The following is a 25,509-nucleotide window of genomic DNA, read 5'->3' on the forward strand; positions in this document are numbered from 1 at the left end:
ATCTCTAAACTTTCATTCGTTCATTAGCACGGTCATGTTTACTGAGTGCATAAATAATGCCAGACACTCTGCTAGTCATCGAAGACACACCCATGACGAAGACACAATTTTTCTCCTCCTAGGGCTTATATGTGATTTCGGACAAGTTGCTTAACCTTGAAGAACACCGTACTATTAATTAGGGGACAAGCTTTAATGGTAACACAGGTCTGCATAATTTTAAATTACTTTTTTTTTTTTTTTTTGAGACAGAGTCTCCCTCTGTTGCCCAGGGTGGAGTGTGGTGGCAAGAGCTTGGCTCACTGCAACTTCTGCCTCCTGGGTTCAAGCAATTCTCCCACCTCAGCCTTCTGAATAGCTGGGATTACAGGCACATGCCACCACACCCAGGAAATTTTTGTATTTTTGGTAGAGATGGGGTTTTGCCATGTTGGCCAGACTGGTTTTGAACTCCTGACTTCAGGTGATCTGCCCACCTTGGGCCTCCTAAACGGCTAGGATTACAGGCATGAGCCACCACCCGGCTGCTTATTTTAAAATTTAATTTAATTTAATTTATCTTGTGTTGTAAATATTTTCTAGAGAGATACTTGGATTTTAATTATGGGAACAGTGATGAAAGATATTTGATTCTTTCCACGGCGATCGAGGAGGGCATTAGAGGTGGGTAACAATCTAAATGTTGAAAAATGAGTAAAGGCAAAGGGAATTTAAAAACAGAGAGGTCAGCTTATAAGAAGGCTGTGAGGGGAGGCTTAGAGTGCTCAGTGATGACCAGAAGGCCAAACAGAAAGCATTGGCTCTGGCAATGCCAGACTATGATTCGAATGGCAACACAGTGGCCTTATTCGAAATGGCCTCTCCTCAGGAGCACATAATCAAATCACCTCTGCAGTCAGGATGAGATCCATTTTTATGGCTAATAACAATTATGTGGAGGGGTTGTGTTTATATTTAAAAGGGATAATACACAAAGATAACATATGTCAGACTACAGTTTGCAGCCTGACACACAGTAGGTGCCAGAAAGCATATGACTTTTCTTTTCTGCTCAAAACCATGTTTCTGAGGTCAGTGATTAGCATAAGGTGAATGTTCATTCAAAAGCTTACTAAATGAGTAAATAAATAATAAGGTGTCAGGCCAGGTCATGACTTCCGTTAGTTGCAGAAGAGGCATCTACTGCTTGAAGGAGTGAAAGTTATCGGCAATTAGAAAACAAGTGACAAAGACACTTTTTACGGGTGTTGTGGTTTGTGTGAATGAAATTGCCTACAATTGTGCAAGTGCTTGCCCACACAGGATGACCTTGAGAATACAATAAACCAGTCATAATAGTTTTGAGCCATTTAAAGACACATGCAAGGTTTGGGGAGCTACAGTTAGAGGATACTTATCTATTAGCTTTATTGGACCTTATTTCTCTATAGATCTCTCTAGTCTTGTGTGATATGGGATTATGTTTGCTGTAATTCTATAGCACACTAAAATTTCAGAATCAAATGCATCCCTAAGGTCTGTAAATTGCTCTTTTTCCTTACATATCTGGTAATTTCTCCCAACCAGCCAGCACATGCAGTCTAGTGACTAAAGATGGCAAATGGGAGGGAGGAAGAAGCAATTTGATGGAGTACAATTAGGAAATGTAATTAACATTGTAACGCTTTTCCAGTTTCTAGCCCACTTTCCCTTTTTCTTTCAAAGAACCACAATCTTTGCACAACAAGCCCTCCCTGCCTTTCCTCTTCCTCCCAGTGATTCTGATTCAATCAGGTTTCATTGTGTTCCATAGAGGTCAGGGAAGAAACAGGAAAAGGAGGCTTCTATCACAAAACCTAGTGAGATTCCTGGATTTTTACATCATATTTTCATTATTCACTCTTTTCTGCCTTCTCTACTTGAAGATAAAGAAAATGCTCACCAGGTGCCTTTTAGCAGGACTTCCTTGTATTTCTGCATGAAAGAAGCAATGAATTTTATACTAAGCACATAATCTTAAGCATTGTGCTTGGCCACGGCACTAAATCCAGGTGAAGCATAGCTGAGGTCAGGGCAGGAACGGGGCAGAGAACATGGCTGTGTTAGAGACAGGATAATTACAAAACCCCCCTGGACATTAAGCGATTAACAGCAACCATCCAGAGCTACTATTGCCAGCACACTGTTTAAGAGTGCCCATGTCAGTGCTCAATGGGAGATCCATTTTCAGTTCCCTTCCAAATGGAAACAACTACTAGTTTGGTGCAAAAATAATTGTGGTTTCTGCCATTAAAGAAAATTGCAAAAACTGCAATTACTTTTGCACCAACCTCGTATATGCCAGAATGGTTTAGCTCTTGTCCTATCCAACACAACCACGGACTGTAGCTATCGGGAGCCACAAAGTGACGGAGCTGAGGCCTTAAAACAATCCTTCCTTGATTTAACTAATCAAGTCTCAAAATTAGCTGTGTAATGAAGACAGTGAAGTAGGAGGGAATAGCCCCACATAGATACTGAGACAAGAGCAACTTGAGACACAAAAAGAGGATACAAATTTCGTAACAACTCTTCCCTTCATCATACTGGATAAGAGATAATCATAAGCTTATTGGTGCAAAAAAACAGAGACTTATTCTCAAACTTCCATCATCATTTAAATAAGGGCATGAAAACCTGTGCAATAAACTATATACAACTCTCCTTAGAGTGTTTGATGCTTTTAAATATATTTACAAAATTCTTAATTAAAGGAGTCCCTGTAAGTATTGCTGTATATAGACACCTAGACTGGATGAACTTGACTTCACTATTTTAGAGAATTGATTGACATTGTTCCACTTCTGGCTCTCAAAGTTTATTCTCCACATAATAGCCAGAGATCGTATTGATTCTAAGGGAGTCTATGGCTCACTTCTCAACAAAAGCCATCAATGGCCTCAAACGTAACTCAGAATAAAACCCAAAGCTCTTTCCATGGCCTGAAGACTCTAGATGACCTGACGCTCGGCTATCTGTCTGATTTCATCTCCCATCACACCCATCTGAGAGTTCTTATCTGAGCACTCTATCTAGGGTGACCTCCACTCCACTACCACTGCTTACTTCCTACCCTGCCTCATGTTTCATATAGTACATGCCTTCATTCATGTGCATATTGTATATTTGCTTCATTATTATCTGTCTTCTTTTCTAGAATGTTGGCCTTCTAGAAAAGGAACACTTTATGTCCTGAGATGCTGGGAAGAGTGTCTGGTAAACAGGAGAACTAAACAAAAGTTTGCTGGGTTGATGGGGGTAAGATCCTTGCTCCTCTCTATATAAACAGATGCAGTCTACTTGTTATGATAACAGTGTGTTTGGGCACAATTTTCTGTGTCCAGTTATCTACATTTTTCTGTAGACTGGTATTTGATAGGGGCCAGCTTCCTTTTACTTACCATAGGATGTGAGACGATAGATATTGAAAAATCTAAAAGCACTGTAAAAGCATGAATAAAATGGGTATCCAGTCAGTAAGGTCTCTGGTTTACTGAATTAAATGTGCAGAACTTAATGCAATATATGTCATGGCATAGTCTTGAATAATATTGTCACATTTTGTTCTGTTTTTAAGATTTAGGAAAAGAGTTAAGGCATCTATCTCTCATTCATTTTTTCACAATATGAGGGTAATACATTTAAGAAATCTAAATATTATGGCAAGAACTTTAGGACGTAGAAGTAGCTGGGATATTAGCAGTTGAGTGGATAACAAGAAGGTGTTTTCTTTGTGTGCAGCATGGTAGCATGTCAGGGATAACTGACAATTAGAAACTTCAAATTTTACAAATATTTTACATTTATCATCTAATTTTACTTTCAAAATACTCCTGTTGGGTTGATATTATTATAAATCTCTTTTGGTGAATGAAGAAACAATTTCAGAAATGTTCAGCAACTTATTCTAAGTGATACAGCTAAAGGTAACCATCCCAGGATTCTAATAAAAGTATACTCATTAGTATTTTAACTCCTGTACTTTCCTGCTTCACTCTGTGGCTTTACCTAATAGAAATGGTGCCTACAATTTTAGTGGCCCGAAAAACAAAATTGTTTTTGTGGTCTTAGATTTCAAAGTCAGCAGATAAAGTCCCAAAATTTTTTTTAGAAATTAGAAAATCAGATACTTTATTTATAGCAAACTCCTTACTGCACTCTGTTATAGAGAAGGAGAAGAATTATTCTGAACATTTACATTTAAAAAGCATCTGCATATTCTTGTCACTATATAAGAGTGTGTTAATAACTAATAATTATACTGGTTAAATGCAAAGGAGAAATAGAACAACTTTAAACAGTATCTTTGGAACCACACTAAATTCCTAGAACTTATAACAGGCCCAGCTATGCTGCTGGAGCATTAGGGAGCTAAATAGCTTCTCTTTATTTCCTACAACCTTCAAGCATTAAAATATACCAGGACACAGCTGATAGAATAATAACCCAAATATGATTTTTTTTTGTTAATTCCATCTAAGAGAGAAAAATTACCTGGATATTTTCTGAAATAATATTGACTCCAATTGATTTTTAAAACAAGGCAAAGAGAAGCATTGCTTAGTTCTCTATGCATATCAATCACAGTTTTACAAGACAGATTTGACAGGATTACAAGTTTTAAAGGCCTTATGCATACGTTTTTGCCACAAATATTATGTTACAAATTTCTGTAATTCAAACTATATTAGTTTTAGCGATTCCAATTCTGTAAGCCAATAGTTGAACTTCCGTGTTTCACAAAAAAATTCATTTCTTTTCCTTTCTCTTTAGTACATTTCAAGTATGGTAAAACTCTAATATCATTCAGGGTGAACAACTGAACTAAGAATGAAAGATTTAAAACCTAGTTCTGACTCTTCTACTAATCAGCTTTGTGAATTTAAATTATTTTCTTAACATCCTTGGGCTTCAGTTTTCTAAACTATAAAAAGAAAGGATTAAACGTGGACTCTCTACCAATTCTAAAATAATGATTATGTGATCTAAACATAAGACTCTCAAAATCCTGCCCAGAATATGCCCATGAACTTTTAAGGTAGTATGAAAAGACTTCTGACCTATTACAAATCTTACGTACTTTACTCTGAGAGCAAGATCTCAGGTCATTATTTAAGATATTGATCTTATTTATATACAATTATATAATTTGGGTATTTGATTATTCAACCTGAAAGCAATGAATTGGAGCAGTAAGAAATGCAGGAAGCGTGCAAACTTAAAACAGAGATGAGTTATTTTAAATATAAGAGAGCAGGAAGCGTGCAAACTTAAAATAGAGATGAGATATTTTAAATATAAGAGAGCATTGGACAGAAATGAAAATCTGCTTTTTAAATTTATATAGTTAATGGTCACAAAGATCATGACTGTTAATAAAAGGATAATTTACATTCAGAATACTCTAATTAAAAATCAGAAACATCTGTGGCATTTTATATTTATATTTTAAATTTCTAAGATAAACTGAGAACATAAAAATATGTTTTGGAACGTATGAAATTAACATAGAGAGCTATTTTTCCAGGCTATTGTATATCTGTGTCTGAAATCTTAATTTTAAGAGGCATAAATTCTTACTTTTTCAATTGCAATGAAATGTGGAATTCCACTTTTTTTTTTTTTTTGAGATGGAGTCTCGCTCTGTTGCCATGCTGCAGTGTAGTGGTGTGATCTTGGCTCACTGTAACCTCTGCCTCCTGGGTTCATGCAATTCTCCTGCCTCAGCCTCCCAAATAGTTGGGACTGGTAGAGAAGAGGTTTCACCATGTTGGCCAGGATGGTCTCAAACTCTTGACCTTGGGATCCACCTGCCTCGGCCTCCCAAAGTGCTGGGACTACAGGCATGAACCACTGTGCTGCGCCCAGAATTCCACACTTAAGGAGATCCTTTGAAGTTCTTTATGTAATAAAGAATAGAGTGTTTTAGCAATGATCATGGCTCTTTCTTACTTTCTGTGGTTGAAGCCTTGTCTTATCATCAGCCTTTAAGGACTAATTTGATTTCTCCTAAGGTAATGAGCATGTAGACGAACAGTCAGATACACAGCATGGTTCAGAAAGGTTATAGGAAATTAACCTGTTTGTAATTAGGAAACATTTTCTTTCTTTAGAGTATCAGTGAGAGATCCAGTGGGAAACAGATGGCACACACAAATCAGAGTAATTCCAGAGGGTTTCACGAAGGGCTATTCACAGAGATGTGAGCTGGGAGGAGGAACCACAAGAGACAGCTACCCTGGAGTGGTAACAGCAGAGGTTGTCTTGACCACTAGCACTTAAAGAGCAAGTGGGGACAGTTACCTGGATTCAGAAAGGAAGTAGTCAGAAGAAAAGCCTGCTTTGAGAAAAACCATACCCTCAGATGAAGGGCAGAGATAGCCTGAGGTTTTCTTGCAGGGGAAGAGAGCAATGGACAGAAATATATTTCCCAAGGTCATTCTTCCACCTTAATATTTCTTGCCAGAAGGCAGAGACTCTTGCCTCAGGACAGAAAGTCTGAACCAAACCAACCAGCCTTTTGAGGCACCAAACAGGGTGGAGAACAGCAGACACTGAACCTAAAGACACACCTAGGAGATATCCAGCATCTTCAGCTTCTGAGGTTTTATAAGATGCAGACTGGTGAAGGAACAAAGAGAGAACAAAGTGCCTAACGGAAAGGGAAGAGAGCCCTCTTCCCTTGGGAAGAAGCCCAAGGAGCCCTCTTCCTTGGGAGAAGTCTGACTCTCAGAATATGAATCTGAATTGAAAATGAAAAGATGAGTGAGGCTTCCCAGGCAGAAACAGGGACAATGGACATTCCAGGCAGAGGTATCAGTCAGTAAGAAAGCTTGCGGGCCTGGAAACATATTGCTTTGAGTGAGGGGAAATTGATGCAGAGAAGTCACATAGGAGAGTGGTGGAAATGAGTAGGGAAAGTTAGAACTATCTGCCAGTTCATAAAGAATAGGTAGAGTCAGAAATCGGAAGGGATAGGAAGGATAGGCAGTGGAATATGCTGCTCAGGAGGGTGATACCTGGAGTGGAAGTGGAGAGAAATGAAGATGCCAAAATACTCAATGAATGTGTGAAAAATAATTGAAATACTGTCTCCAGGTAGGAGATGAGGTCCAGGCCAGATGGCATTATGAGTATATACATCACACATTATAAAAAGCAGCAAAAGTGTCTACTCACTGAATCACAGAACACAGTAACTAAAAAGATGTAAAGGAGCTCTAACTCAAAACTTTCCGACTTGAATAGAAAAATATAAGACCTAAAATTATCCCTCATGATATTACTATAAGTTTTAGTATCAAGGTCTTTACTTCTATTTAATATGATGCTACCTAAACAATAATCAAAAACCCATGATAAAATACATCCTATGTCATATATGGAACATTTACAAATATCCGACGGTGCTAATCACTTATGTTACTTAGTCCTAACAACCAACTATGGTTAGCCTTCTCATAATTCCCATTTTACAGATACTATAATTAACACTTAAAGAGATTTAGTAACTTGGTCAAGCCATACACAGATAAGTGACACAGCAGGAATATAAAGCAATGTGGGTTTGTTACAGAGACTTCAGTGCTTCATTAAGCACTTAGAGGCTACATTGCCTCTAACTACAGACACAGAGAAAGGGATAGTCCCAAGGATATAGTGGGGAAGCTCGATGGTAGTTATAATATTTACCAGTACAACCATGTAGGAATTTAAATGGGAAATTATGTAGATATGATGAATTTAGGCAAAAACCGTCCTCTTGTTTTTCAAACAACCCCAAATATTATGACTAAAATATGGTTGGGAGCTATTCCTTAGGTGGCTGCTTGATACTCATTTTTGAATGACACCCTTCCAATGTGTCTAAATATCATACAGTGCTTACCCAGCAATTCTAGATTTATCTAAAAAGTATGGCATCACTGCTGAATTACATTTAAAACTGGTGGCACAAATTTAAGTTCAGATTTGCATTAACTTTGACTTTTTTGTTTTGTAAAACAGAAGCCTGTAATCAATGTTACAGGAAGCTGCTGTTTAAACTGCTAATAAAAGGCTAATATAATAATTGTTGTGGGCTATTTTATAGCCACTTACCTGCAATCTTTCCCATGAAAGTAAAAGTAGTCAAAACACACTGATCAGACAACAAAACCTTGTTCTCTAAATGTGCATAGATGTGATCTAACATGAAAATAACATAATCAATTATGATGATTTACTTAATATTACTCATGAGACAACGCTCCTTTAAGTAGGCTGGTTGAGTTAGGCAGATGTTAAGGCCAAGAAAAATCATACTTTGGGAACTGAACTCCCATGGTCTTATGATAGTATATGAAGGACTCTACTATTTTTAAACTGAAGTTAAATTTAATTCTAAATTAACATAGATGCTTCCCATCAATTCTAGCAAAATAAAAGACCATACATACAGGTTCATGGAATTTACTTGCATCATTCGAGTTAATCTATCATCAGTTACTAGTGGCCCATAAGCAGATGTGTAATCTGTGACACACCAAGGCCAGGTTTATTGCAGAGATGAAACAGAAAACTAGGAATGTTCATAGAGGAGCAGATGTGGGTTCACTGTCCCAACTTGCAGGTCAATAGCTACAATACTGTCTGTTACACCCCAGGAGACCTGGTAAGACAGACAGCCCCTGACTAGAAAGGTTTGCTTCCTACTGCCCCACTTTCCATCATACTCTTTTCCTTAAAATAAAACTGGAATTTCACCACTCTTTAAAATGTTCTTAGCTGACACATAACTCATAGTTAATGAACTTTGGAAGACAATTCATTGATAGCTAAATGCGAAAAATATATAGTATTCTTCTGATCCTATGATTGATCCAGGATGATTGAGGGTAGAACTAAAAAGACATCTCTATATTAAAAAGAATTTTAAACATTAAAAAATTTTAGTAATGTGTAATAAAATATGTTATTTCAAACTGAAGCTCAGCAGGTGCATCCAGTACCCTGAATGGCTGATACGATGAATACAACAGTTCCTTTGTACTTGTTCTGTCAAGGTCTACTCTTTCAAACAATACCTGACAGATGCTTAGTTAGAATATACTAGATTCAAACATTTTATACCTGTAATCAGGTCAATGTGATATACACAAGCAACTTCCTTACTTGCAAGAATTTTAAAGTGTGTAGAACAGTTGGTGCAAAAAGAAAATTTCATTGAATAGGTAAGTAAATAAATATGCAAATGAAGGTAGTTCTGCTCAAAAAAAAGGAAATCTTTTCCTTGTCTACCTATCTTTTCAATGGCTTCTTGAGTATGCACAGGAAAACTACATTCAAATATTCCAAATACATTAGTCTTGGCTGGCTGTGGTGGCTCACGCCTGTAATCCCAGCACTTTGGGAGGCCGAGGTGGGCAGATCACCTGAGGTCAGGAGTTTGAGACCAACCTGGCCAACATGGTAAAACCACGTCTCTACTGAAAATACAAAAACTAGCTGGGCATGGTGGTACACGCCTGTAATACCAGCTACTTGGGAGGCTGAGGCAGGACAGTTGCTGGAACCTGGGGAGGTGGAGGTTGCAGTGAGCTGAGACCACACCACTGCACTTCAGCCTGAGGGATAGAGCGAGACTCTGTCTCAAAAAAAAAAAAGAAAATAGTCTTTATAGTGATTGACATTTTAAAAAAATTCAACGTTCCAATAATATTATGCATAATAGCTTAAATATAAAATGTATATAAAGCAACATGCTGCAAATAATTCTTTTTCTATAGTCATTCATCCAGTTACTACCATATATTCATTCTATCTGGTTGCCAATAGTTAACTCCTATTACTAAATTCTTGTGTGTCTTTACATAGACTTTTTTTTGTATATATAACTGAATATGAATATATATTTCTCCTTTACATTTCAGAAATAGCAGCATAGGGTACACATTGTTTTTTAATAACATTTCCCATCCTGGAGATGTTTCTATGCTAGTATTAAAGGTGGTTGGCTTGCCAGATTTGTGATATATAGTAAGATGATTGCTAAAGTGAAAGCAAAATTTTTGCACAGAATAAAGATTCACCTTTATGGTTCCTTTTGTCAATATCAAATTTCAAAACAATTGCTACTCCCTGAAAAATATTAATCCTTCTTATATAATTTATTAATGAAATCATAAATATGAAACATGTGCCTCTTGTTTCAACCTGATAACATTTTTGTTAATAAATTTAAAATGTTCCTGCTTTATTTCATATATATATGGGTGCCATACCCTGAATATTAAAAAGAATTTGTCTACAAAAAGTAGCTAACATTAACAAAGTACACCTAAGCATATCCTTGTTTACTTGTAATCAATAGGGTACAACATTGCATTGTTTTCTCCTCTGGTAGTGGCAGATCTGCATTTATACAACTCTATACTTAATCCCATATGAAAATTTGCTAGGTTATTTATTCAAAAAGCATTTATTCATTAACCACTAAGCGCTCATATTATGTAAGGGATGCAAGAGATATACAAGATGATTTCTGCTTTCCAGAAGCTCAGAGACTAGTGGCAGACATAAGACAAACATCTGCAGAATGTTTAAATAAGTGCAGCAGACAATGCTTTCATTAGCATATATTAGCTTCTTTCCATTCTCGTTGCTACCAGCCTCAATCAGGCTTTGCTCATCTCATCTAGTCTGTGATGTTACATTCCTACTGAGCACCACATTTCACAATCTCCCACTCTGATCCATTGTACACACGGGTTGCCATATGAGGTAATGGCTTCACTGATTTCACTCTTCTAATAAAAAACAGAATAAATAGAAACTCCTATGACATTAAATGTCCTCTTGATTATAGATAAAATATAACATTCTAGTTTGGGTTCCCTTTAGTCTCTTCATTTCATATTCACACTTTACTTTTCTGCCCCCTGAAAACATGTTACAGTCCCGTTTATTTCCTTTTTCTCATGCTGTTTTTTTCTCTGAGAATCACCCAACTCTTTTCTTCAGAAATCTATCATCATGGAAAGGCAATCTGAAATATTTTCATATGGGATACAGTCAGTACCAAAAAGTGTGTGTGTAGACAAGACCACATTTGTGGAGGCTATCAGGAAACAGTTATATAATAATTTACACTGAGGCATATACTCTATTTCCTTGCTGTTTGTCTCCTTTGTTAAAGTCCTTGCGTAAAACTTGTATTTTACTAGTCTTTCTTTCAGTTTTAGAACTAAATGTAAACTTCATTCATAGAAAGTTCTCCGTAAATATTTAATCAAATTAAAGTTATTTGAATCAAATGCTGTAGAACAGAAAATTTTGGGGGATGAACTGTTCTAGGAAGATTTTTTTGGATAAGGCCTTGGACAGGGCTTTGCACCTGTGGAAAAAAACATGATAGAGACTCTGTGATGAAAATTTGTGGGACTGCGACACTTAAGACCCTTAAAAACAACAATCACAAAAGCCGCTAGGTCTGATTTTCACAGAGTCTTCTCTGCAACAATTATGAGATATAATTATATAATTAGCATGAAGAAGGAAAAAGACAGCCATGGCATTTACAACAATATGATAATAAAGCAAGTCTTAATGATTCTAAGAAGAATCATAAAAAACTAAAGATACACCAACTAGTGCTTTTCAAACTGATAGCAAAATGGTATTTTTTTTTCCCCAGTAAATTTTGGTTTAAATTAAATCGGAGATTTGCAATTATATAAAGGCACTCTTTAAAAATCTCATAAATGATTATTTCAAATAAAAACTTTAGTTATAAGAGTTCTTACAATTACAAAGTTATAAGAATTAAAAGAATATTTCTATTTGTCATCATTGTCTTTTAATCTGATAGTTTTTTTGTTTGTTTGAGACAGAGATTCACTCTGCTGCCCAGGGTGGCATGCAGTGGTGCCATCTTGGTTCACTGTAGCCTCCCCCTCCCAGTTCAAATGATTCTCCTGCCTCAGCCTCCCAAATAGCTGGGACTACAGCTGCGTGCCACCATGCCCAGCTAATTTTTTATTTTTAGTAGAGACGGGGTTTCACTCACCATGTTAGCCAGGCTGGTCTCAAAATCCTGACCTCAGGTGATCCAGCCACCTTGGCATCCCAGAGTGCTGGGATTACAGGCATGAGCCATCGTGCCCAGCCAATAGTCTTTTAATCCAGTATTTATTTTATGTGTTACGTAAACTCTTTTATATCTGTGTCTGCACAGTTTGATTTGCCTTTGTAGGTTTCCACAAGACTTAAACAAGTGAGAGCATATCCTACATTGCTTTTTATGTCTTTCCTCTTATCCTCCATTTTTCTAGAAGACTCAATAATTTCTGCATGAAATTCTTAAAAATTAATGATGTGTGAATAGAAAAAGAAAGTTTCTTAACGAAATTTCCACCTACATCATTTTTTTTTTCATTTTTACTAATAAGAAGATGTAACATTGCTTAATGATTTTTCAAAGGCTGAACAGAAATTTTAATTAAATAGTACCCTAACCATAATATTTGGCCACATAGTCTAGAAATTCAGGTTTCATTACTATATTTTCAAACAAAAATCCAGAAGCAATATTCCGAACAATGTGTGGTTCAATGTTCTAGTTAAAGGAGAATGCTCTTTTATTAGAATAATCTAAAAATATGTTTTATTTTCTGCCAACTTCTTTTTATATTCAGAATTCTGAAATGAGAATGTCTGCAAAGGTGGCAGGTGGAATAAAGGTAGCCCCAAAGATGGGCATCCCCTAATTCCTGGAATCTGTGAATAATGTTACTTAAATGGCAAAAGGGGCTTTGTGGATGTGATTAAGATTATGGACTTTGAGATGGGGAGATTTTCCTAGATTATCCACTGGGGCCCAATATAAGGCAATGAATGCCTGTGGCCTCTAGAATCAGGAAAAAGCAAGAAAATGGGTCTCCCCAAGAGCCTCCAGAAAAGAATGCAGCTCTGCCAACCACATTCATTTTAGTTAGTAAGATCCATGTCAGATTCTTATTTTTATTTTTTTTTTGAGACAGAGTCTTGCTCTGTCGCCCATGCTGGAGTGTAGTGGCCTCCATCTCGGCTCACTGTAACCTCCGCCTCCCAGGTTCAAGCAATTCTCCTGTTTCAGTCTCCCGAGTAGCAGGGATTACAGGCATGTGACACCATGTCTGGCTAATTTTTTGTATTTTTAGTAGAGATGGAGTTTCACCATGCTGGCCAGGCTGGTCTTGAACTCTTGACCTCGTGATCCACCCACCTCAGCCTCCCAAGGTGTTGGGAATTACAGGCATGAGCCACTGCACCTGGTCCCATGTGAGGTTTCTAACTAAACTGTAAAATGTTTGTGTAAGACTAAATTTGTGGTAATTTCTAACCAAACTGTATTTCTAACCAAATTATAAAAGATTTCTAACCAAATTGTAAAATGTTTGTGTAAGATAAATTTGTGGTAATTTTTATAACAGAAGTAAAAACTAACATTCAAGCCATATGGGAAAGTTGAAAATAAATTTAAGTAATTTATTAATATTAACAAACAATGAATAAATATTATTGGCAATGAGAAACTGAAGTTTCCATAAGGAATCCTACTTTTTTCTAAGTAGAACCAGTTTGGAAAACGTATGAATGTTAACAAAAAAAAAAAAAAAAAAAAAAAATTCGCTGTCAATCTCCTAGTCGATTATACTAATTTTTAGATTTTATTGGCAGATTATATACCTCTGAGCCTGAATATATGTACAGAACATACTTCACTTTTTAATAAAAAAAATGTGTTTGTTGCAACCCTAGTACTTAGAGCATGCCAAACATAAATAGGTACTCAGTAAATATTTGTTGAATAAATACAAAGTAATAATAAGACTGAGGAATCAAGAGAAATAATCTAACAATTAACTGCCATCTGCATTTGTAGAATTCTAGAAGGTGTTATTTTTAAAAACAATAAAAATCAGTATTCATCATGTTTTCCCTGTGGGAATATAGGTAATAAAATAACACAAATGTGAAATCAAAAGAGCCCCACTGTGCATTTGAAATATGATCCACTTTCAAAATTCCTTCTTTGTTCCCTAATAGATATCACAATAGAGATTATGACACAAAAATTCAACAACTAAAAATGTTATGATGCTGGAATACAATATTGAACTGGCAGCATAAATTTCAAATTAATTTATCCACATAATTTACAACGACAATATAATTATCCCACATACTGATTGTAATTAGTAAAACATTCATAACTGGAAAAACACAAAAGTACCTATTTTGAATACAAAAGTATCCTTATGTTTTAAATAATCCCTTGTCTCTGTTCAAAACTTCAACGCTTTAAACTTATAAAATGTATTACAACTCAAACAAAAGATGGTAAATATGTAAAAACAACCTGATGATAAAAAATTAAATGTCCCCATTTAAAAGCTAATAAACTAAAGCAAGCAATCTAACTTAAGAGATCACTTCTCTAATTCCACTTCTATAATTCTATACCGGATGAATAATTTTGAAAAAACCAGATTTACAAAAAAGGAACACAATTTTTCATATAACAAAATTTATGCCTAACTTAAGTGTCTAACAGTAAGAAAATGGTTAAGTAAATGGATCATGTATTTCAACATCATGCGCTAAAACGAATATAGAATGAAAGAAAATTGGTGTGAAAAAAATTAAGCTTAGTATGGTCTTAATATTCTAAAGTACGCATAGCAAAAAGTTGGAAAGCAATATGCCAAAATATTATATATAATTGGTAGCACTGTAGATTATTTTAATTTTATGTTATGTGTTTTTACTCTGTTTTTAAAATTTTCAGTACTGAAGTTGGTATTATTTTATAATCAGAAAAAGCATTTTGTAATGAAAAAGTTTTAATGTAAACAATGATTACTTCTTGATCATTGATCATTTCATATATTGTAATTGTGTGTATTCTATGAAAGCTTGTGAAGTAATGGGTTGTTTCATATCAAACCAAGGACTTTTCAAATAGCATCAAAGTACATTTTAGGTTTGATTTGATGAATTATCTTAAATAATGAAGTCATTATCCTTAAAGAGTGAAATAATTTCTAAAATAATGAAATTAACAAAATTATCTTAAATAATGAAAACCAATACTAACTATGAGGAAACTGGGTGCTATAGATAGGATATTTATATTACAGATAAATATTTTAAAGGAGAAATAGTCTACAAGTTCTGTTAATTTATAAGAGTTGTTTTTTTATTTACACAATCACTAGGGTTACCAATATATTCAGCATTAGGTGACTGAATTATTAGTAGTAGAAATGAAATCCTACCTTTGCAGGATCTTAGACATAAATTCCATAACTCTGTAAGACTTATCCCAATAATTTGGATAATAATTAGTCATATATCATTGTAAGTCAAATAAAAAACAATATATTGGTGGAATTACTACTTACTGTGGTAGCACAATGAATATCTTTCCATACTGTGGCTTCCCTGGAGAGATCAGAGACTTCAAACAAATTATCAAGAATCACTTCCCCAATCATGTCATGTCTAGAAAATCTGTCAAAATCATATACACTGAAATGTAGTTTTCGGTTGCTTAGTTGATCGTATGCTACAGGAAATTGAAAAGTTTCATCAAATAGAGGATTTAAAGTCTTTCTGTGCACGCGGGTCTGAAATTTCTTTTTCCTGTCTGGAAGAAGATACATCTTCACATAAGGGTCAGAAGTTCCTGTGAAGTCTTTAGCAGGGAGATCTAAGGCTTTGATAATTTTAACAACTAGAAGTTCATTTTCATAATCATACTGGAGGGTAAAGTTAAGTTTCCCACAGGTTTTGACATCTTCTTTTTGGTTGCCCTCAGAGTCAACTGATCTCTGTTTGTAGAGTTCTGGCTTTATCCTCCCAATGCTGGTTGTTGTTTCTCCTCTTTGTAAAACAGGTTCCGTGCCCATGCTAAAATCAACACTGGAAACCTGCATTTGCCTCGGCAGGTGTCTTCGGAAGGAATTGTGGCTGAACACACACACATATACACAAAATCATTGAGGGAGATCATTTCGATGAGAATGTTATACAGTGGCATATAAACTCTCCCCCACCCCCAGAACAGTGAAAAGATATCTATATCGACATAGATAGACACAAACATATAATCAAAGAGGTACTTTTGAAGAAAAATAAAGAAGTACAATATTCAAAGAGAGGTCTCCTAAAATTCCAGAACACCTAAAACACTTAAATGTTCTTTGTGTGTGTGTGAGTGTGTTTGTTTTTTTGAGACAGGTTCTGTCACCCAGCTGGAGTACAGTAGTGCTATTACAGCTCACTGTAGCTTAAAACTCCTGAGCTCAAGCCATCCTCTGGCCTCCACCTCCTGAGTAGCTGGGACTACAGGCGTGCACCACCATACCTGCCCAGTTAATTTTTAAATTATTTGCAGAGACAGAGTCTTGCTATGTTGTCCAGGCTGGTCTTGAACTTCTGGACTCACACAATCCTCTCACCTCAGTCTCCTAAAGTGCTGGGATAACACATGTGAGCCACAAATGTTAATTTTTGTGACTGGCAAATGTTAATTTTCATATGCTTTTGGAATTTTGTACTCTTAATCATAAGCATATAATTAAAATTAAGCACAAAATTAAAAACAATTCTAAAAAAACCTGATTAGCAAAAAAATTCAGTATTTCACAGAAAATTGTGAATGTTACCAATCATCTGGGTCTATCTAGATTGTAAGCATTATACAGACAAAATCATTCAGATGGCTGGTTTCTTTTCATCTGGATATTTGGGTCTCATGAATTTCACGTTTTAGTGACTACAGTATTAAAACAAAAACGTAAGTCCACATTTTCTTACAATGAGTTGTTTCTAATTCTTAATCTTACTAAATTAATATTTACTTTTAAAAAGAATATATGGTTGTGACCACCAAAAATGAGTACATTTTCTTTTTTTCAACATGCTGTGGTCTTCAGAAACTCTAAGGATAAAAACAAATGTAGAATTTTAGAATTTGAGCCCAACAAAACAAGTTTTTAAAAACTCAGACTGAATTTCCTAGTCACTATTACTACTCATCTAGTCAACATTTCCAGAATATTAAATATATAAGCTTACTAATGTCTTCTACATGTGACTTGCATTAAAGATCTGCTTCTTTTATACTTCCTCCAAGCTTTCTGGCATGAACTGTGCCATATCTCCTCAAAGCTTAGTCCCAGGTCTTTTGTTACATTTCTCATCAGTCTGTCCATCAGACTAATCATCAGTTCTTGGACTATAATTATTGTCTTGAATCTGATGGTTTCTCAGATAAATCCCAGCTACATAAACCTCTAGTCCCATATCTCTAAATTTCTAAGGAAGATTTCTAAACAGATGTCTGCATTTTGCCCCAAATGCAAGCAAACTCACCATTTTCTCTTTTGCTTGCAAATTCGTTCTTTATCCCACAATCTCTGACAATAGTACTAACATTTTTATCAGTCACTCATGCTTCCAAGCATGAAGTATGCTTTGAATCATTCTACCTTTACACATAGCATTTACTCGGTTTTCTAAATCCTGTTGCTTTTCCTTTGAAACATCTCATATAATTATTCACTCCACTCCTTTTCCATTGCTATGGAGTCCAGATCCTTATCACTATATACTTTGCTTTCTCCAGTCACCTTCAGCTGGCTTTTTTTCTTCCTTCCAGCTGTCTTACACTTAATATCCAGTCAGTACACCCTCAGAACACTGATTTCAAAATACTTTGTTCACTTCTGTTGTCTATTGCAGCAGGTCTACACCTGTTACAGCACTAAGTAATATGGATGACACTGCATGATTAATATTTGATTCACTGATGCACAAATGAAGCTCGATTTCTTTTTTTTTTTTTGAGATGGGTTCTCACTCTGTCACCCAGGCTGGAGTGCAGTGACACGATCTTGGCTCACTGAAACTTCGATCTCCCAGGTTCAAGCGATTCTCCTGCCTCAGACTCCCAGGTAGCTGAGATTAGAGGTTCCCACCACCGCACCTGGCTCATTTTTGTATTTTTAGTAGAGATGGGATTTCACCATGTTGGCCAGGCTGGTCTCGAACTCCTGATCTTAAGTGATCTGCCCACCTTGGCCTCCAAAGTGGTGGGATTACAGGCGCGAGAAGATTGATTTTTTTTTTCTTTTTTTTTTGGGGACGGAGTCTCGCTCTGTCGCCCAGGTTGGAGTGCAGTGGCGCCATCTTGGCTCACTGCAAGCTCCGCCTCCCGGGTTCATGCCATTCTCCTGCCTCAGCCTCCCGAGTAGCTGGCAGGCACCTGCCACCACACCCGGCTATTTTTTTTTTTTTTTTTTTTTTTTTTTTTTTTTTTTGTATTTTTGGTAGAGACGGGGTTTCACCATGTTAGCCAGGATGGCCTTGATCTCCTGACCTCAAAGAAAAGTTTACAAATTAGTGACCATCCAGAAGTGAGATGCCTGGGCACAATACCATTTGAGAAGCAGTGACAGGAGCTGAGGATTTTGAACCTAGAAAGGAGAAGCAGTTGAAGAATAGAGTAAAGATGGATTAAGGCTAGCTGTCTTCTAATGCCCGAAGGACTGTCATGACAGCATTTAGGAATTTATGGAAAGGACAGACGATAAACTTTAGCTTAATATAAAGGAACGTTTAAGATCTAGAGCTCTCCAACACAGTGAAGTAGTGAATTTCCTCAAGCTGGAAATGTAGAACAAAGGTTAGATGCTGTAGAAAAGTATTCCTGCCTCAAGTAAGATTTGGCCTCAAGTCTAGCATCTCACTTGAGGCAGGAAGCATTAAATGTTTTCTAACTTTAAGTTTATTCTGTGATTCTCTGTCATTCTACAGTCCTTCAATAATTTTAGGGGCCTAAATGTTTACAACGCAGCATCAATATTATGTGCATTAATACAATGGAATTTGTTGAAATCAGAATTATAATCTAAGGTGTTGCCAAGTTCATTCTCTCACATTTAATTTGCTTATTTATTTTAACTGTACTGAACTGTTGAGCAGTAATTCAAAAAACACCATAGAAAATGCTTAGGGCTGTATTGAAACTAATTCAACCTCTCTTTATGGTCCCCTTTCATACAGATAAGGAAGACAAACCAAAATGAGACGTGAGAGTATCAGTAGCTCTGCTTGTTTCTACTGTACTATTCACAGACCTCTCAAACACTTGTTTAAAGGACCTATGGTTCAGTACATACATTGCAAATTAAAGATTCATACTAGTAAAGTGGTGGAAGGGTGTCACAGGTGAAAGTAAACTGCAGTGTTTTTGAAAGATCTTGTCCTCCACATTCTGCTCAGCTTCACCCCCAGAATGAGAAGCTTTTAGTGTGCTGTCACAGAGAATTATATGGATAAAAGGAGAAAGCCTACAGAAAAATGATATTCCAATATCAGATTAGTGCTGAAGTATGCCAAGAATTAGAATATAAAACAAAAATGTCTAATACAATTTGGAAGAAAATAAAAAGGAATAATAAAAGATGGGAAAAAATAAAGAAATATACACTATAACATTTTCACGATAAAAAGTTAGGATGCCTTTGCTCTTCAGATTTTGCCAGTAAAAGCTAGTACTTATGATGTTGCAGGTACGGGTGTAAATTCTTTATCAATTCAACTGAGCCTCATGTAACCCAATCAGGCACTCACTATTATGTTCCCCAGTGAGGACACTGAGGCACAGAGATGTGAGTAATGTATTCAAAGTCTTGCTGGTAGGCAGGTGCTAACATTAAAATTTCACTGAGGCAGTCTGGGTCTAGAGGCCACACCCTTAGCCACAATGCTATATATACTGTTATATTAATGGTTATCCTATTTGAATAAATTACTTCAAAAATCAGTTATTCTACTAAATAACCATATAAAATATTAAAGTATCAATTTATATATATTTATATGTTTTCCACTTAAATATTACATATAACATAATTATGTAATCCACTAAGTCTAAAGTTTATTTGGTTAAAATAGCTTGAGATATGTTTTTAGAGGTTTTAACTTATTTGACTTGTTACCAAAAATTGGAAGGGAGCACAAATGTTTAATTTGTAAATGAAAATGATCAGACACTGTGTACAAATTTCTTATTGAGTTTATAGTTATGATACATTTTATTAGAAATGACATATTTTGGAAATAGCAACAAAGTAAAATTTGTAAGGTGATTTGTGGTATATCATATATTAAAAATGACTGTTTTAAAATTTGACTATAATTGAAAAACTGCTACTATATAGAGAAACATACTGGAATTACTTTATCTCAGGTGAGAAAATTAGCCCCTAATTTAAACTACACTGACTTTATGACTCAATATTTTAGTTTCTGTATCTAGATGAGTATACATGTAAAAAAGTATTTGCTAACTTAAATCTTGAAGTGATTTGTTTCTTCAGATATATGTCACTCTGTTGCATTAGGCATGACATGAAATGTATTTTGACCTTGAATCTACCCCAGCTATTAGGGATCAGGAGCTTAAATTAGGGTTAGCAAAGGTCAGAGAGATTTATGAAAATGAAAAGAATGTAAAAAGGAATATAAGTGGTATATATTACTGTGAAATATTAAAAGGGTCGAGTATAATCTAGTTTGCATATTCATTATTCTTAAAATATTTAGGCTATTTTATTGAACAGAAAATCTAATATTCTTGCTAAAATCACTTTCAGTTATGCAACAAGCTTTTGATTTTTGGGAGCAAAACCCCTAAGAAGTTAATTCTTTATTTTTTTAAATAGATTTATTCCATCATTTCACACTCCCTTGTGCTTTTCGATATTATAAAACTTCAATTTTCTATCCTCTGTGCCAAAATTAGTAATTTCTTCTTTATGACTCTGATTATATTTTTGCAGCTGTAAAGCCCCTTATGAGAATAAAAAGCTAGTAACATTTTTGTACTAGTAAGTCAGTGTCCTAATTATAGGGTAAATAGCACATATTCTAAGTCACAGTTTAGCTAGTCAGTTAAGACAAGCTTTAATGAGTACAATGTTAAACTATTGCCATGACAACACAGATCTTTTTCTTCTGGTTTTTTTTTTTTTTTTTCTTTTATAATGACAGTGATTAGTGGCTATACAGTCTCACACAAATATCCAACCAATCACAGCGCAAGTCATGTGACTGTTACTAACCCCATTCTTATCCTTCAAACCTAGTATTAGGTTGGTGCAAAAGTAATTGCATTTTTTGCTGTTGAAAGTAATGGCAAAAACCGCAATTACTTTTGCACCAACCTAAATTCCATCTTATTCTTCAAACCTAGCACCGTCCAAGCATTCTCCCAGAGAAGGAAAAACTTTCCCCATCTAACCTGGAACTCTGAGGGTAGCTAGATATCATCAATATTAGTTGATGGCACTGGAATATAATATATTAATATGGTCACTTTCAAATATTTACTACCAATAGATCCTTTTCTTCCAATAAAATCTGAGGCTAGAATTTGACTATGTAAACAGACAGAGCTGCTTTGGTTGACATGTGGTTAGAGTCCTGGAAACTCACTGGAATATGAGCAAATTCTTCCCAACTATCAGAAGAAAGTGTTTAAAGATTTTTACAGAGAGATGAGGTGGAAAAAGTGCTGGACTAGAATCTGACTACAGTTTGGTTCCAGCTTCCCTATGTAGTGAGGGCAAATTTGGCACATCACTTAACTTGTTTGAGCTTTATTTTTCTCATTTATAAAATGGTTCTTTTACAGTTTTTGAGAAGATTAAATAATATATTGTATATGACTTTCCCAGCTATCATTTTTCATATTGATATTAGTTATTACTATTATAATTCAGGACACAAGGAGCTGAAGTGCAAATGCCACAATGAACTCTAGTTTTGACAAAGTCAAATCTAGGCTTCCTGGGGACATACAAAGTCATTTCTACGTAAGCATGTCCTGGACCACTACCCTGGGCTAAAGAGACCACCTGACTTCAAATCTCAGCATCTAATGGGAAACCTATATCCTCTTGCTCTAATTTGCAATGTCTCTACTATCTATTAAATCAACCTTAGATATTGCTTAAGAAATTACAGAAGAAAAGTAAAAATATCTTTAGCAGCTTTCTATTTACTTAATAATTAAATGTTTAAAAGAAATTTATCTCCATTTTAATATTAAAATCTGCATCAGAAATTCTCATCATATATTCAGTTAGATCCCTATTTCATAGTTAAAGAAGCTTGAGTAGCAAGACTAAATCAAGTTTCTGGTTAACAAAGTTTTAATTCTCAGTTTCCTATTTTCTTCCATTCAACTTGAAACAAAGACAAGGTGATTCATTCATTACACAAATATCTGAGCATATACCATGCAAAAGACCATAAGGAGAGTAAACTGTATAAAATGCCACAGTGGATTTTTAAAAATAACCCATTGACCTCTATATTCTTAATCCCTTTTTGGAATGTATTCTCACCTTATTTACCTGGTAGAAATTTGGCTCTTCCCCAAGGACATCATTTCCTATGCGTTCCTCTCACATGGTGGCTGTTATTTCCCATGGCCCTTATTCCACCAGCTTGCCAGGGAAGTAACTGTTTCTTCTTGACCCCCATTACCACTTCACACCATTCTCTTTTTTGTTGTTGTCTCTGTCACCCAGGCTGGAGTGCAGTGGCATGATTTCAGTTCACAGCAACCTCCACTTCCCTGGTTCAAGCAATTCCCCTGGCTCAGCCTCCCAAGTAGCTGGGATTAAAGCCACCACACCGGGCTAATTTTTTTGTATTTTTAGTAGAGACGGGGTTTCACCATGTTGGCCAAACTGGCCTCGAACTCCTGACCTCACGCAATCCACCCGCCTCAGCCTCCCAAAGTACTGGGATTACAGGTGTGAGCCACCAAGCCTGGCTCACACCATTCTCTTTTAAGCTACCACACCCATCTCTGAAGCTCAAGTCAAGAAATCACACTCCCATTACCATTTACTGTTAGTGATCTATTGATATCCAAAACCCTCTCTATAAAGTCTTCATTGTCTTAGTCTTCTGGTTCATGAACATTCTCTTTTACAATGTTTCTGCTCTAATTCTGGCAATCAAAGTATTTCTTCCAACCCTTTGGCCTCAAGGTTCAATGAACTCCTCTCTTCCAATGATGTTCTCTACTTAACCTCAGTCACTATTATGTAAATAGCCAGAGTTTGTCATCATCAACTGCAAGCTTTCCACAACCGCAATTTCAGGCATGCTTCCCTCTGATCAATACTTCCTACCTTTTCAGGTTCCTTTAAGATGGAAGAAATAATGGTATGCTCTTGTGCTGAGAGTACTAATAAAAGAGAGGGGGAGAAGTAATAGTGCAAACATCAGAGAGGAGGATTCTTAGAAGTGACAGGAGGCAAAATGGGATCTAACATGAAAGTGGAGGGATTAGTTATAGATAGGTGCATTGATAGTTAACATAGTATCAATCAGGAAGGCAAATATATGGGATAGATGCTGGTAAGAGGGTTGATGATGTGGTGGGAGCCTGTGGAAGGTTTCTGCCCTTTGCTTCAATTTTCTTAGTAAAATGGGAAGTAAGGTCATTAATTAAAACTGAAAACTGAGAATGAGGAAGAAGGTGATAAAGTTTGAAAAAAGGTGAGAAGGTATAAAATGGTGTGGTTTGAATGTCCCTTCCAAAACTCACAAGGAAACTTAATCCCTGTTGTGGCAGTATTGAGAGGCAGAGCCTGTATTGTAAGATGTGACTAGGGCATATGGGCTCTGCCCTCATGAATGGATTAAATCCATTCATGAATCAATGGATTAATGAGTTAATAGATTTGTGGATGATCACAGGAGTGCAGCTGCTGGCTTTATACAAGAGGAAGAGATTGCTGAACTAGCATATTAGCATACTCTGCCCCTTTGCCTTGACATGTTCTGCACCACCTTGGGACTCTGCAGAGTCATCACCAGCAAGAGGACCCTTGACAGATGTGGCCCCTCAACCACAGACTTTAAAGCTTTTCTAACTGTAAGAAATAAATTCGTTTTCTTTATAAATTATCCTGCTTCTGATATTCTGCTATGAGCAACAGAAAATGTATCAACACAATAGTCTTGTGACTCTCAAAGATTGAGAGGGAAAACAGATTTTTGTTTTAGCACTAGCTAGCTAAATGAGGAATGTGGTCATGAATTTCAAGTGGATTCATGAGAGTTGTTTATATTTTTTTCCAGTCATATTCACAGTCATATTTTTTTCCAGTCACATTGCACATGTGCAAGTGTACAGGTGACAGAGCAATGAATTCAGGTAGGGCTGTGGTTTTGCCCTGCAAATACAAAAATAGAAAGCAACAAGAGAATTGAGGATGTACACAAGAGTGACTCTGATTGACCATGGAGTTGAAACTGAGTAAAGAAGAAAAAATAATAATATCAAGGATATAGGAATTATGACATAGTGACAGAATCAATGGATTGGAGGTTTTGGTGAGTTGGAAGGGTTGTCTGAATTGGGATGTAAAGTTAAAAGAACTTTCTATTCACCCCACTTTCTCTGTGCTGCTCTTTCTCTCTAACATATTTGCAGCAAAACTTTTTGAAAGAGTTAATTACAGTATATTCACCGTCCAGATTCTATTTAAACTTACTCTAATCGGCTTTTCATATACTGTACCAAAACTGCTCTTGAAAATGTGAACAATGTTGCCCTCGCATTGCTAAATTCAAACAGGTCCATTCACAATCATTCTACCCAGCCTTAGCACACTCCCCTGACAGCTACTCCCTCCTGGGAGCTTACTTACTCTCCTCACTTGGCTTCCAGGTTCCACCCTCCCGGCTTCCCTCCTATTTTACTAGCCTCTACTTCTCAGTCCACCTGGCTGTTCCCAATCTCTCAACGCTCAGAAATTTATCCTTTTTCTTCTTTTTCCCATCTACTCTCAACTATTTGATGATATCATCTCCTGGTTGAGGACATAATCTACATGCTCAGGATCCCAAATTTATATATATATTACAGATTCACTTTAGAGTTCCAGAGTCATTACCTAGTTGCCCACTGAACTTGTCCACTTAGATTTCTAATAGAATCCTTAAATGCCACAGGTCCAGATCTCCTCTTCTTGCCTCTCAAACTCACTCCATTCACAGTCTCATCTGTCTCAACTTGATTTTCTCTGATGCTTAGCCCAAAATCTTCAAGTCATTTTTGCTCTTCTTATTTCACTCACATGCCCCAGCTCATCTATCAGGATAGTCTGTTTTTTACACCCTCAAAATATATCCAGTCAGTTCTCATGAACATTATTAACTACCACTTTTCTGGTCTGAAACATCATCACCTCTGACCTGGATTAGAGCCTCCTTAGCGGACTTTCTGCTTCTATCCTTGTGCCTTCCTCAAAGTCTCTTTTCAATACAGCAGGCAGAATCATATTTTAAAAACAGGTCATGCCACTCCTTTGACTTCCTCTAGTGGCTTCCCATATTACTCAGAGTAAAAGCCAAAAATAACGTAGACCCCTC

The 25,509-nt window shown here is 36.1% G+C and overlaps 1 protein-coding gene across 2 annotated transcripts in view; it reads right to left on the bottom strand.

Annotated features, from left to right (window-relative positions):
• Positions 1 to 25,509, bottom strand: part of SYT10 (synaptotagmin 10) — a 63,485-nt gene that overhangs the window by 17,036 nt on the left and 20,940 nt on the right. For both annotated transcript variants that reach the window (XM_007968136.3, XM_037990135.2), the window contains exon 3: positions 15,444 to 16,011. In XM_007968136.3, the coding sequence (XP_007966327.1) occupies positions 15,444 to 16,011 (568 nt within the window). The remainder of the gene's footprint in view (positions 1 to 15,443; positions 16,012 to 25,509) is intronic.

Source organism: Chlorocebus sabaeus, chromosome 11, assembly GCF_047675955.1.
Source record: "Chlorocebus sabaeus isolate Y175 chromosome 11, mChlSab1.0.hap1, whole genome shotgun sequence".
Classification (NCBI taxonomy): domain Eukaryota; kingdom Metazoa; phylum Chordata; class Mammalia; order Primates; family Cercopithecidae; genus Chlorocebus; species Chlorocebus sabaeus.